Source organism: Phalacrocorax aristotelis, chromosome 2 (assembly GCF_949628215.1).
Source record: "Phalacrocorax aristotelis chromosome 2, bGulAri2.1, whole genome shotgun sequence".
Lineage (NCBI taxonomy): Eukaryota > Metazoa > Chordata > Aves > Suliformes > Phalacrocoracidae > Phalacrocorax > Phalacrocorax aristotelis.
The window spans coordinates 21,857,605-21,872,688 of NC_134277.1; the positions used below are offsets into that span (position 1 = coordinate 21,857,605).

General features: G+C 37.6%; 1 protein-coding gene across 1 annotated transcript in view; it reads right to left on the bottom strand.

Annotated features, from left to right (window-relative positions):
- Window positions 1–15,084, bottom strand: part of MALRD1 (MAM and LDL receptor class A domain containing 1) — a 282,805-nt gene that overhangs the window by 8,408 nt on the left and 259,313 nt on the right. The window contains 2 exon segments of the mRNA XM_075082688.1: window positions 4,054–4,144; window positions 4,237–4,319. Of these exon segments, the coding sequence (XP_074938789.1) occupies window positions 4,054–4,144; window positions 4,237–4,319 (174 nt within the window).

Genomic DNA, 15,084 nt, shown 5'->3' on the forward strand with positions numbered 1-15,084 from the left:
GGCAAAAAGTGTTTGATTCTCACTTTTTAAAGTAAAATGAAGCATGAGAAGGCAGCTGCAATAAAATGGAAGCTGAAATGAAGCTTTGCTTCTATTTGGTCAGTAAGGACAGATGCCACTGAAGGAGTGGAATAACCGGCAGCCTTCCCTGCTGGACTAGCAAATATAATCTCTGGAGCATGAGCAGCAATGTGAGAAACTTATAAACTTCCTCTGATTTGGGGTTTCTATGCAGAAGTTTCACATATCCTCAGCTGGCAGCTGGGAAGTAGCTTGCATGTCTGAATGCTGTGGTGGTAATGAAGTAGACTGCTGCCAAGCCATGTGGCGAGCTGCTTTTGTCCATTAGAAAATAAACTTATATGATGACTTCCAGCAACTCCTACTCAGGCACTGAAGAGTTTAAAGCCTGCAGATCAGAGAGGAAATTCTTTCTAAGGAAGGAGAAGAAGGAGAGAGCAAGGGGGAAGCAGCACATTCTTTGGGGGTTGAAAGGAGGGGTTAAGGCACTATCAATCTTTCCAGTAAAGAAAAAGAGGGACAAATATAACTCTCAAACTCACTGCTGTTAGTGACAACTTCTTAGCCAGAAATTGTCAAAGGGGTCACCAGCCTACCCCTACTGCCTGCTACCTGGTTTTCTGGTGAAAAAAATTAGTTCAATAGAACTCTGAAACTTCTCCTCCAGCTCTTCTGCACATTCCTGTGCTATTTCCATTGAGGCATAGATGGACTTGCACTCCATTTTGAAATGTCCAGGGAGCTAGCACCTACAGCTGATACTGCACCTGTAGAGGAGAATCTGCTAATGCCTGCATGTGTGGTTCTATACCAGTAAGGAAAAAGGAGGCACTAATAGAAATTACTAAAAAATAACTAGCAAAAGAATTTATCAAAAAGCAGTAAATATTGGCTCAAGCATGTGAAAGCCCTGTGAAAGAATGGCCAAGCAGGCACTCCTAGAGTGCCTCTATTGCTTAATGACTTTAAGAAAACACCATGACCCAGGAAAGCTAAAAACAGATGCAAGCCTTTGAAATGAAAATGAATTGTAGGAAAGTATCATTCGTGTGCACAGTTAAATTCCTCTAGTTCATGAAATCCCCTTAAAAAGAAATCAGGAGTAAAATCTCATGCCTCTGTGTGGTGCTGTCACATTGTACATTTTATAGACTTACACAAACACAAGTCACTTCTTATTCTAAAGCTTTATCTTAAAGATCCAAACTTCAGTATGATAACGTTGGCTGCATTTTGTCTAGTCACTTCTGATTACTGATTAAACAGTTAAGTGATAACTTGCCTTAATTTACTACTATATTTCCAGCTGTGATTTTTGTATACCAAATCATGTGAGGCACTAGGTATTGGAAGAGGGAGAGAAAAACTGCCTGGATGAGCTTGTCTTCTCAAATTCAAAATTTCAGATTTAATTGTTTTCACAGTTTCACAATTTCAATCAAATCACCATTTATTAGCGAGATTATTTCTTGATATGATGCCTATAAAATGGATTTTAACTTACATGTTAAGTCAACTGTGATTAAAAACAAAATAAAAATTTATATTCTGTACCACGGGCAAAATGATTTGACAATCATAGTCAGTTCCTAACAGACAAAAACTTGGACCACAAAAATTTCCATCGTCATAGTTTACCTTTTTGGCAGCTCCAGTGAAAACAATAAAGATGAGAATGAGCTTTGTTGTGAAAACTGTCTAACCCCCTATTTCACAGCTCTGATTATCTTCATGTCAGGGCTGTAATATTTTCCTAGTGCCATAGTAAGAAGATCCTCATTTAACCCTATTTTATTCCATACCTAATAGGACGCTTAAGTGTTTGGCATCGTATTGCAACAGGGTACCTTTTCATATACAAAAATGACTTTTTTTTTTTTTTTAGCATGTATAATTACAAGAAAGGAAAAAATATTCCGTGGATACAGATTGTGGTTAGAAGTGGATGGCAGTGCAGTAACACTTAAGCAGATGTTTATGAAAGAAAAATGTAAAAGGGATTGTTTAGAGCACAGGAAAGTAGCATAAGAAAAAATAATCGGTTGTTGATTAAAACACCATCAAACATGTTTTGAGAAAAATCTTACACTTTTTTTTTTTGCAAAGGTATTAATTGCAATTACCAAAAACAAAACAACAAACAAACAAAAAAAAATGAAGCTGCTCTTACAAAGCAACTAATCTTCCACTTCTGAGGTGCCTTTCCATATGTGTACTGTAGCAGGTTGTATAAATGTGAATGGATTAAGTCTTAAAGCCCCTGTGAAGTAAGATAAGGAAATGCTATTATTCCTACTTTACAGAAGAGGAAGCAGACATAAAGAAAGTAGGTGAAGCTATGCACTCAATTAACAGTTAGACAACTATTGAATGTTCCCTCTTCAACATTTTTCTTCTGTGTCCATAAACAACTCTACCTGTCAGGGGTAGCATGCAGTGTTAGGAGATGTGTCAGCAGCAATAACGTCAGGACAGGAGTCTGCACAGTTTAGTAGATAGTTTGTGAGATAACAACATCCCCAAAGAGAGAAAGGTCTATAGCAAAGCACAAGTTTAAAGGGAAAAAGACAGCTTTGAAGATGAATTCTGGAGAAGAAAATGAGGGGTAAGGGAAATCTAACAACATGAAAATGGACAAGGCAATGCACAACAGGAATTGATGAAAGGGAGGAAGGGACCGTGGTAGGTACTTCCTGAAAGAGAAGGATCTAGCAGAATAAGTCAGTAGATGGGCAGAGAAGAAATACAATTGTTAGAGGAAAATAAGAAACAGAAATTTTATTTTTTTAAATATCTTAAATTTAGGAGGAGAGAGAAAGCAGAGATTATCAGAGGGATGGCAGGAGGGGCTAGGAAATATATCTGTGTAATAATGAACTGCCAGTCTAAAGCATATCTTAAAAAAATCTCTGAAATCAAATAATTGGATGCAGAGATATCTCTACTACTAGTAGTACTGTTATTCAAAGCACTTGAAGTAAATTTTGAAATAAACCATCACTGATTTTGCAGATTTTTTTCCTTTACTGAGGATTCACTTTCTGCTGTATGATGTCAGAAGATAATTTAATTGCTTTTTGCAGAGTACTAATAGCAGCATATTACTGCATGGAAGAAATATAGATTTGGAAAAAAAAAAATAATCATCTAGAGCGTTAATTCACCACAAGTAAGACAGGTCCTTGTACCACAAGCCAAGAGGTCTTTACTGGCGTGATCCTAGTGCAAGAGGGCAGTATTGGATAAAGGGTGTGAGTTGAAGCGGTAGGGGAAATGGGTAGAAGGAACAGATAAGGTGACATTGGTGAAACACGTCTAAAGAACACCGATTAAGATGACTAATAAAATATTAAACAGAAAATCAGATTGTGTGTCTGTAGTAATTCAAGGGGAGGAGGCAAACACTACAATTTGTAAAAAAGTTGTGTAATTCTGCAGTCTCACAACTTGCATTTTTTCCCATTTATTAAGGCTTTTTATGAAAAACCCTAGTATTTCAAAATAGAACTTCCCTCACCCCCACCCCCCACCCCTTTATTCCATCCAGTTATCACAGCACAAGTTCTCAAATGTGTGTAAATATTGAAATATTTAGGGCAAAAATGTCCCCCCAGGTGCATGTGGTACTCAGTAGCTTCAGGAGGAGCTGTGGATCTCTGGTAAGAAACTAATTTGGCCTTTGGAGGTTTCAAGAAACTATAAATACCTTCTATTTTTCATATTTAACTATCATGTACAAAAATCAGGGATAGTGCTGTTAAGGCAGATAAATGGTGAATTTTATAATTTAGGAATAATTGTACAACATTGCAATCACAACATTCTAGGCGGTCAAACTGTAACTCATTGTTTCCAGGCCGGGGTCCACTAAGGTTAGCTTTAGTTGCAAAGCTAGGTTTATTCTTAGTGTTGCATATGTAGGCAAACAGACTGTGGGGATATTTAAAAGTTGAAACTGAAGAGGCTGAGCAGTTAACCATTGCTTTGTGCCACATTTGTGTCTGCTTTACACAAAATAAAAGTTTCACTTACGTTTCTGGCACTTTCTTCTTTGAAAGGAAATACAAGGCAGCAGCTGTAATTTTAATCAGCAAGAAACTTATACCAAACCCAATCCAAATATCTGCAAAATCAGAGCAATCAAAGACAGAAATAAGTAAAAGGAGACACTCAAAGAATGAATTGAAAGATGTTTCTTTCTTTTTACAGGCCCACCATTTCGAAGGAGACTTGAAGTTGGAGTCTGAAGAGGCTTAGTACTTATGTGGCAACGGTTTCCTTTCCATTCTTTCCCACATCTGTGAATAAAAAAAAAATTCTGAAAAAGGGAGAAGCAAGACTCATAAACAGTGACAAGCACACAAGAAATGCAAATCCTTTTGAGCACTTTTGCCAGTGTCTAAATCTCACCCAGGAATCACAAAGAGCAGCATCAAAGTTAATAGAATGGTATGTGAGAAATACACAGAACAAACCTAAGAGAGAGACAAATAAAACAAAACAAAGTTCAAAGATTAGAATTGGCTCCCTTTCCCATGTGGCCATTTTATTTTTATCCCACAGCAAAAGAAATTTGACTAATTTCTCTGTTATCCCCCATGTGAGGGTTAAATACATTTCTGAGCTGAGGATCTGGGACCCTAATGTAGAGAAAGATATATGATTAGAGATGAGAAAGATGTTTTTCTCCCCCAACCTAATCTGCCTCCCCTTTGCTTTTCCATTTTCTTGTAAAAATGATACCCCTTCAACAAATGTGTCTTCAAAACCAAAGCACTTCATTTGAGCTAACAACTGCAGCCATGTCAAATTATTCTAAATTGGATGTTTGTTTCAAGTCCGGTCTTGAATTGAAGTAACCAAAATACAAACAATCTGACACAAACGATGTTTCACTTTACACTTGTTGCTTAAGAGTTAATCGCAGCCACCAAAAAAGTGTATATTGTTTCTCATTTTAATTTGTCTGGCTTAACTTTTGGCTACATGCTTTCATTGTGGTCTTCTCCATCAAAATGAAGGGGCCTTGGAGACCCAGGTGAGCATCAGGTGCTCCTGCTGAGACAGGTGGCAGTTAGGAGCACCCTACACAGCCCTTCTGGGTACCACAGGGAGTCTCAAAATGGTTGTAGGCAGCTACATTTACAAACCCTAAATAATGACTAGTGTAAAGGGTTGTTAGAGGGATAGCTACATATTGACACCTAAATTTCGGGCACCCCACCTGATGAGCTAAACCCCACTCTGATTGCCACACTGGAATGACTTCTACCAACTTTTCAATTATCTGCATGGCTGGTGGATTATGAGCTTCATAAATTTTCAACCTTTTTTTTTTAAAGGACCTCCAGAAAGAAATTATGTATAACAATCTAGTTTCAGCCCTACTAATGTTGCATAAATGGGAAATTTGTTTCACTTCTCATGATTTCTGTCTGTATAGTTTCACAAACTGTATTAATGCGAGGACAATGTATATTGAATTGCTTGCTTACTGTAACACCAATATTTTTTTCATAGTCACCAATTTTTATAAAGTAATTTATAATTTTGTAATTGTGGTTTCCTCTCCTGCCCTTGAATGCATAATACGAAATTTCACATATACACAATTAAATCTTTATATTAGGGTTATTGTATTTGAACATGTAAGAGAGAACTTTGTATTGTTTGTCAGGGTTAAGCACATGGCGTTGCCTATGTGCCTTATCCTAGCATTTGCACACTGAGTTAATTGAGGTACTATGGAGGGAGAGGAGTATTTAATTTTCCCAGAAAATGACTGAGCATGGTGGATATAGGGAGAGGAAGGGTAGGATGATAGGAGCACCAAACATCAGTCTGCAGCCTCAGTGAAATTTAGGAGAATCCTGAAAGGATCAGGGCATGTCAGAAATCATATCTATATCCCAGTCTCAGACATGACAGGAGGAAAGTGATTTCACTGAAGACCAAAAGACGCTGATGTGGGATTTGATATAACTCAGGGGACAACTGAAAAATAGTGGGTGGAGAACATGCCGGGAGGCAAATACCAGCCCTACTTAAAGACGGTCGGCAGAGAGAGATTTATTTAACCCATTATACTGCACTGACATGAGTTTTCTCTGGTTAAAATGTTACCTTGTTCAAGGTTAGTAATTGGTACACTAATGAATCCTAGCTTTAGAGATGAGCTAGTAGCATATTCTGACATGCTCATTTTAAAGAAAAAGTGGCACAATTTCAGCTGACAGCTCTGGCTGAGCTGGAGATGCATTGCATTCAGTGACTGAAAATACCTGGTCCCTTCAGTCCTTCTTCTTCAGCATACTACAAGAAATCATGTCATTCATAAGCTGTTCTTTTATGCGGACTGATGATTTTATACAAATGTCAAATTGCAGTTGGGTTCATATCAAGCCCTGTGGATCCATGTAGAAACATTGCAATCTGATGGTAATCACCCATCAAAATCATTTTCTGATTGCTCTCAATTGTATGATTTCCTTTCTCCCCATTTGCCAGATTTTGTGTTGAGCTAGATATGCTTTTAACCAAAATTGCCCTCTTTCTTGTCACTGCAGAACTTACTTGACTGTAAAAGAAAGAATGTGAACGATTTGCAGCTGTGCACAAGCACTAGTCAGAAGATGGCAAGAGAGGTGCCATCTGCTCCTCTGGAGCCACAGGGGCATGACTCACCTCAGAGCTGCGAGGAGGTAATTTTCATAAAGCAAGCGTGTGTACTGTAAGAGTGTGGGAGAATCCTACTACCCAGTAATAATCAAATATATCTTCATATGCTATGCTTCCATTTCCTGATAAATATTTCCACATATTCATGCTGTGTTTGAATTATGGATAAAAAGTTAAGCACTGTTTAGTTGCATAGATAACTAGTTTATCTTCTTATACATACATACAGGCTTTATAATCAACTACTAGCTACCTTAGTCTGGCCAGTTATTCCCCTCCAAATCTCCCAATCCTGACAGTATTGTTTTATGTTACATGACACATACCAGTAGGAATCTGAAGTCAGACCATGAACATGTGCAATTTTGGCCAGTGAAATGATTTTCCACTGTGTGGAACTAGGTTGTACCAAAAGTGTCACCTTATAATACTGCCATTGCTTATGAAAAAACTGGGTAGAAAATGGATTAAGGTGGAGCAGATAGCATCTCTGAAACTTGGTAAGTAATTAGGACAAATTAAAAACCAAATAGGTGTGAAAAATACTGTAAAGCATGAAGCATGGGGACCATTTCTAGGGACATGAAGGAGGAAGGCAAAAAAGATGAAGAAAATAAAGACAACACAGCTAATCCTGAATGACCAGGATGCCAAAGGAGTGCAAAACAAAAAGCTTGAAGAGTGAGTATATCAGTTGGTTAAGAATTCCCAACGTATTTGTTCATTTTTATCTTTGGCAGGGGAACTTATCAATCATCCCTGCCACTGATCCACTGATGTAAAATCCAGGTTATTACTTACAAAATGCTGTCTTCTCAAGTAAAAAAACAAGCCAAAACCCCAAGAGAAAATAAGAGTTACAGCTAGCTGAGAAGCTGCAAGAAAATAAAAGGTTCTCAGCTGATACGAGCACTACCTCTGGCTTTTACCAAAGCCAAGCATTTCTGTGCCCAGAATAGAGGGGACCTTGTCTTAAATATGCAAAACAATCTTGTTTTATACATGTCTTACAATATTTTGATCCTTTTATATCTATCCTTTGTAGAAACTCTAGCTGACTACAGTGATAGCTGTGGTAGAGAAATCGCTCTCTAACTTGAGAGGAGAGAATAGAATGAGATTTTTAATGGTACCAGTAACTGCTGATAACTCAGATTAGAGAAGATAACAGTTCTAGACTATAATTTAAAATTAAATATAAATAAATTTAAACAAGCTACTCCAGTTATTTCACTCCACTGAAAAGCTGAGGGGTATTTTGAAAATGAATAAATATTATGGGCATGGTTTTATATTGGATAATAGGAGGTATATGCAAAAATGCAAAAGATTGAGACTTGATTGGTTTACAGATCTGAAACTGATATAAGTCCTATATAATTTCCTATTAAACAAGAATCCAGAAACCATTTCAGGCTGTAACCAAGCAATCAAACTATTTTCGAAGCTAACCAAAACTTATACCACAAAACAGAACCTACTGTCCTTAGGAATGAGATACATGTACCCACTTCTCTGAGTCTGCCTCCTTGCAGCTTTCTGCCTGTGCAGTCCTTTGCAGCCATGTGAGGTCAGTGTTGAAATGGTGTTATTCTCATCTCGTGACATTTCCCATATACTTTTCACTCTGTCCAATGCATGTAGGACTGGGTGATTGATAAAAGAACAGAAGTCTCCCTCTTTTCATCAAGGAACAAAACAAAAATATCAGGAATAAAGGTGGGAAAGGCAAGTTCCAAACCAGGTGTGGTATTAGTTCATAGTGTTTTTGAGGACATGGAAGAGGTTTCCTTACCTTTTTGTATTGAGGGCACACAATACATATTCCTGGGCTTTTGCAATCACAATAATACAGTCTCAACCCCCAAACTTGGTCCTTTGTCTGTTACTGCAAAAATGTATCAGTGAGTAACAGCAGTAATATCAGGCAGCCTTGTAGGAAATGAAGTCAAACTTCAAATTTCTACTGTGCAGTCCTTGACACATGCAATCATGAAGTGAACTTTAATGACTCTAACAGCTCCAGGTAGGTCAGAGCAGCCTGTGGTATGCACCCAAGAGGTGGCTCACTTGAAGTCCAGTTAATGAAGGAGAACATTCTTAATTACCTACCCACTGCTGTGCATGGACTGTAATTACCGTGCTTTACTTTCACATGGGAGGCAGATAAGTTGCTTCTTCAATGTCACTATTAGCTTCCTCTCTGATGAGGGCAGTTGGGGATGCACAAATGCTGATGCGGTGGAAGGACCTTACAAAGCGCAGATCAACCATGTCTTCTGGGCAATGTGTTAAATCTTCATTAGGAGGGTAATGGAAATTTTGGAGAGCTTCCTTAATAATTCTTTTCTGTTATCTTATTTTAGAGACAGACAACTCTGAAAAGGCTCTGAATTTATCACTTGAGCCATGAAGCTAAAATTCCACAATATTTATGTACAATTAATTACCTTGGACTAATTACATCTTGACTAATTAGCAGCAACATATTTTACATGAGTCTTAAGCTTATCTGAAATACAGAGATAGCCATTGCAATCCATTCAGACAGGAAGCTCCTCATAGTTGAAACAGGAGGAGCAAGAGAGAAAGACAGATGAAGTAGCACTTGAATACTTCCATCCCAGTGCACATCCTAATCTATCCTGCCTGACAAAATGTCTTCTGCTATTAGCAAGTTCTTACAGGAAAGTCACCCTGGAGGGGAGAATGTTAACCTCCAAATTTGCTTCTAGGATTTCCAACTCATTATTTCCTAATATAGATATTGGTAATGCAGAGGAACAAACTTAGCATTGCCTGTGTTGCTGCGTCCTGTGCCTGTGGTTATGGCTCATCTCACTCAGAATGAAAAATAAAAACCAGATAAGATTTTTTTTGTTGTTTTTGATGTTCATTCAGGGCAGGTTTAATTTACAAGAACATGTCTGGCTGATACGCTGCTGCATTTCAGAATATCAAACTTTGTGCTGCATTACAGGTAGCATATGCAAAACTCAGAATAAGTACAGATGTGTACTTGATTGCTCATTTTCCTCTTGGCATCTGATTCCTTACTTGTGCAATTATTTTCTTCAGTCTGAGGCAGATAAATGCAATCACTCCAGTGCATCAGCTTTACATAAGCCTGTTGGGTAGGGGCAAATGACAAGAGAAGAGCTTTACAGTAGGGAATCAAGTCCACGACCTCCAAGAACAAGCATGAACATAGCTTCTCATTAACTTGGAAAGAAAAAGTTCCAACCAGCTTTATTTTCAAGGAAGACTTTGTGGCATGTGGAAAATTGAATGCTGAAATCTGTTTGGTTTGGTTTTTGTTCTCTCATTTATTTTTTTTCCCCCCAACAACAGTAATTACCGATATTTCATACTGACTAAGGTTGTTCGGTATAAAGCAGTGTTCTGCTTTTTTATTTTTGAAAGTTGTTAGCTTTTGTCGACATACTGTATTGGTTTCACTTTTTTTCAAGAGCCCTCATGTTTTATGTTGAACACGATAAAAGGTTAAAAAAATGTTAAATCATATGTGATGCTAATCTAGAAGCATTCACAGTATTAAATACTAAATATCCATTCAGCATCTCCTCTGCACTTCTTCAGATTTAATAATTTAAGAGCCAATCTTGTTTATGTTTCAAAGATTTGCATTAAAAGACAGATCGAACATTAAGAAGATGTCCTGAAATGTTAATAATCTTTTGTGGTCATGGAAACACCTACAGAATTTTTATTTTTACTTAAATCTACCCAGATGTGTAAACAGAACTGCTCAACAAGTAATGGAGACAAACCAGAAAAATTAGCTGCTAGACAAACAACAGTGATCATAGCTGCTTCTGCCCACACAAATTTCATAAGTAGATGGGATTGAGGTACACTCAGCATGTGATAAAAGTAAAACCAGCACGAATTGCTATTTTTTTCTGCAAGTGTCCATAACATAGCTCACTCAGTTGCTGGCAGAAAACAATTAAGAAATGGGAAGTACAGAACTAACCATTCCTACTTGCAAGAGCTCTGTCTGCCATTCTCACCAATACCTCTTGGCCAAAGTACACTTATTCTCTGCTGTGAGACACATCTGCTTTTCTTATTTTTATCTGAAAGATTTGCCATACAGAAAAACCTAATCTGCTATGTCATGTCTACATTCAGAATGACCAACAGTTAGTCAGCCATTTAGCGTGGATGGTATTAGTAGTATGTAAATTAAGGAATTAGTATGTGGATGATTGTATTTATAGTCTTCTGTGCATTAAAATAAGGAGTATGACTGCACACTTTGCAGTATTCTTTACAGTCTGTACTTATGAATCTGCCACAATGCACCAAGCTAGTATCTTCTGTGTGAATGCAAATTTGCCATTGTGATGTTTATAATACATTTGCTACATTTATAATATGTTTCATGGGGATCATTACACAAGGGCTGACATTATTCAGGAGCTGTGCCACACCCATTGGAGTGCAGACTACTCCAGGAGTGATGTCAGAGGATACGGGGGGAAAAAAACCACAACGCACAACTCAGTTCTTTGCAGAAAACAGACTTTACATCCCTCTGCTATATAAGTGTAGAAGAAGTTTCTCTGCTGACTAGCCTTTGCAATCAGAGTTATGCAAAATAAGATTCACTAGAAGCTTATGAGTATGATGGAAACAAGAAGTCTTCATTCCATTATGGGAAAAAAGTAACCTCTACTTCAGCAATGTAGTTGTCTGTCTGCAGTCTAGCTATTACTGACAATGTACTCAAAGAAATAAAAAATCATACTCTCTGATTAGTCTTTATTGCTGAATCAAAGTATACAAAATTCCAATAGCGAATGTTGCATGAATGGCCTCAGAAGATATCATACTTATGATGAATGTAACTTATTGCCTGATGACTGTGGCTGGAATTAGAAGTCACATTATTTCATTCATGATTAAGCTCAGAGGAGATGTGAGACAAGGAGAAACCTGTCTTGGAAAAGGCATGTGAAGTGGATGGTTACCTTGAATGTCAAGAGCTCCAGATCAAGCATTCAAACTTCACAGCTAGCAAGGAATCCAGAGAATAACAAACTCAGGAATGAAAAGATGTACAAACTTTGGTATGCTGCTTCTTAAAGTCATGGAACCATGGGGTGGAGGTGGCAGAGGAAGAAAAACATCTGGATACATTACCAGGTGGCTACAAGTTAGCTACACTGTGTAACCTTAGGGGGAAAAAAAGAAAAGAAAAACAAAACCTGAGGAGTACATGAAACTGTAGCATGTAGATAAGGGCACATCAAACCGCTTGGAGAGAGTCAGGTGTTCTCTGAAACACTGTGGGCTGTTTTAGTCATTCCTGTTCAGACAGATGAAGTCAGGGTGGGACAGTGCAGACGTGGACTACTAAGGTGAGCAGAAAAATATGAAGTCTGTCTCACAAGAAGATTCCAGAAGAGTTCGGCTTGTTTAGTCTACTGAAAGGCATGTGGCTGGTCTCTAGAAACACCTCAGAGGACAAACAACAGAGGCATTGAGGGGCTTTTAAGGTTAAGGGAGGATACTGGCACAATTAAAAATTGGGTATAAACTGTCTGTGAATAAATTTATGAGGAAATTATTAGAACGTATCCAAACAGAAGAGCAAAGCTCTTATCCTTCCTGCATTTCTCATAGTATGTTTCTTCAGAAGAGTCAGCTGTTATCCTCTGTACCTGGTGCCATGTACTTCGAAGAACTTCAGGTGCTGGAAACTCCCAGTAACACAGCAAAGTAGAGAGGAATATGCAAGCCAAGAATTCCCCGTAATTGGTCATAAAAGAAAGCTAACTAAATTTCTGAATAGAATTATATGATGTGACTGTGTGTGACAAGGGCCTGGATTTGAGGGCACAGATATATGCTTCTATTCTGGAAACTGCTAAAATTCATAACTGGCAAATACAAAAGAGTCAACATGAGGCAGAGTAATATGAGCTATAAACAGATTCTAAATTAAATATAAGTACTCTGAGAAAAGATCAGGGCATCCTCATAGATTATTCAATGAAAGTAACTGCTCACTTTGTATCATAAAAGCATGCACTATGCATAGAGAGTAAGATAGAAGACATTAGCGATTACAGTGATTAAAATCATATGGCAGAGACTGAAACGATCAGATTTAATTTATACAGAAGATGAGTGGGAGCAGATATGATGAAGGTAAACAGAATGATATATGATAAATGGAAGAAAAATGGTGTGTTGCTGTTTATCCTCTAGAACATTCCATCAAAATGAAAGGAAATACATCTTAAACTAATAATAAGGAAGCTATTTGTCACATAGTGCTTAACTGACCTGGGGGAGCCCTTGCCGTAGTAAGTCTTAGAAGCCCAAAACTTAATGGTATGTACTGGAGAGAGCTCCTTAAAACAGTGAATGAAGCTCTTTAGAGATTGCAGAGTTTAAAGTGCTAACTGATGGCGATCTGGAAGAAAATTTTTACATTGTCATAATCATTTTCTACATGTATTTTCTGGTTTCTTTGCTCCCAGCATGTGCTATCAGCTACTCCCAGGTCCCCAGCACGATACGCTGTGATTACTCATTGCTCTTATAGCCACGATGAAAGGTTCTAATTACAGCCTGTGTTGAATAAGAAAAGGTAACTGCTAGAAGAAAGGACTTAGTGTATCTAGTTGCTTTTAATATAAATACACAATGGAACTACAGTGACCGGTTTTAAAGTTTAGTGTGGGACTTAATTTTTCTAGCATTAACGACCTAAAATGGAAGGTACCTAGAGACAGTCCAGATAAGCTTAGACTATGTAAAATAAAGACAGAAATCCTAATCTGGATCCTTTACCATTGGTTATAACAGTGTCATGATGACTAGTTCAGATTAGGGAGGTGCATTTAGCTGTTACACAGCTAGGCAAGAGGAACAACACCTTAATGCTTGCTGTTAAATGTTTAAACAGAAAACAAACAGCATCTGGTGTTCGAATAGGAGCACGACAGTGAACTTTTTATCAGGGACAGCTTGTGAATTATATCCATTAGGTCCAGGCAAACCAGTTATTGAAGGGGGAAGAGTAAATACTATCTACAGTTTCAGTCATTTTAAATAGAGATGATCATAAAATTTCTGAGCAAATAGATATTTCTTCACTGAAATTAGTTGACACATGAAAAACCTTATATTTCAAACAAAATTTGGATTTAAATTTTAAAGACATTCTGTCAGTGTCTGAAACCTGCATGGTCTCCTGTCTGACTTTTTTATCTGGCTCCTAAGCTAAAACCTCGGAACAATCCCAAACTTTGAAGTTATGCTGCTGAGAATTACACTGATTTGACAAACAAATAATTTTATGGCTTCACTAAAATCCTTCCTGATTCAAACTGGTGTGACAGTCTTGTACATGACAGATTTTTTTCTGGTGTATTTTATCCTATCACAGGGAAATGCAGACCTATATGGAAATAATTTGATGTGTCTTTTCCTTTGGTGCCTTTACTTTTCAATGAAATAGGTCCCAGCAGAATTTACTAAGGGTTGGTATGTGATGCACACTCTATTTTATGGCACAGATTTATTCAACTACAGCAATGAAGCAGAAGTATGTGCTCACAGCAGAGACTCAGACCTGAAATTCAGCATTTCAAACAATTATGTTCTTTCTAATGCTACCTTTTCCCACCTTCTCAAATAATAGTTTTCTGGTGACATATTTTCCACTATCATAAAATAACACTGACAGTTGAAAGCTCCAGTGGGACAAATCGTGGAGTTACTCCTGGCACCGCAGAAAGGATTTGGAGCTAGATTCAACAGGGAAATGATTATCCATTTAGCTAACCATTAAACAAAATAAAAGGCTTAAGATTTCTTCTATTAAAAAAAAGTGTTTTTTAAAATGGAATTTTCTCTAGGACAAGAACAGTATCTCAACCCAGCTTTATTTAAACATCAAACCACCAGAAAGCATATTGTTTAATTCTAACTAATGCTGACATGAGACATTCACACAACACGAAAGAAAGAGCTTGAAACAATATAGTAGGTACATTGATCACTGTCCACTGGAGATTAGAGCTCAAATTATGACCGAGTCCTGAATTTCAGCCCTCTGGTTTGAGTCTGGAGGTGTTCTTTGTAAAGAGTGACCATCAGAATAAATAACATTGTCCATATAAAACTCTTGCCATTTTAAACTTGGATAAAACAGTGAAAATTAGTAATTTTGTGAATTACCAGAATTAAAAGACCAGATACTGGGAGCGCAGGGCTGGCACCTTGAGGGAAGTTCGGTGCAGGTGCTCCAAGTGGTATGCCTAGTACACAGAGCATTTCACTAGTGAGAAAATGGACTTATCTCCATTTTCTCTTACTCTAAGAACCCTAGAAGATCAAGCTAAT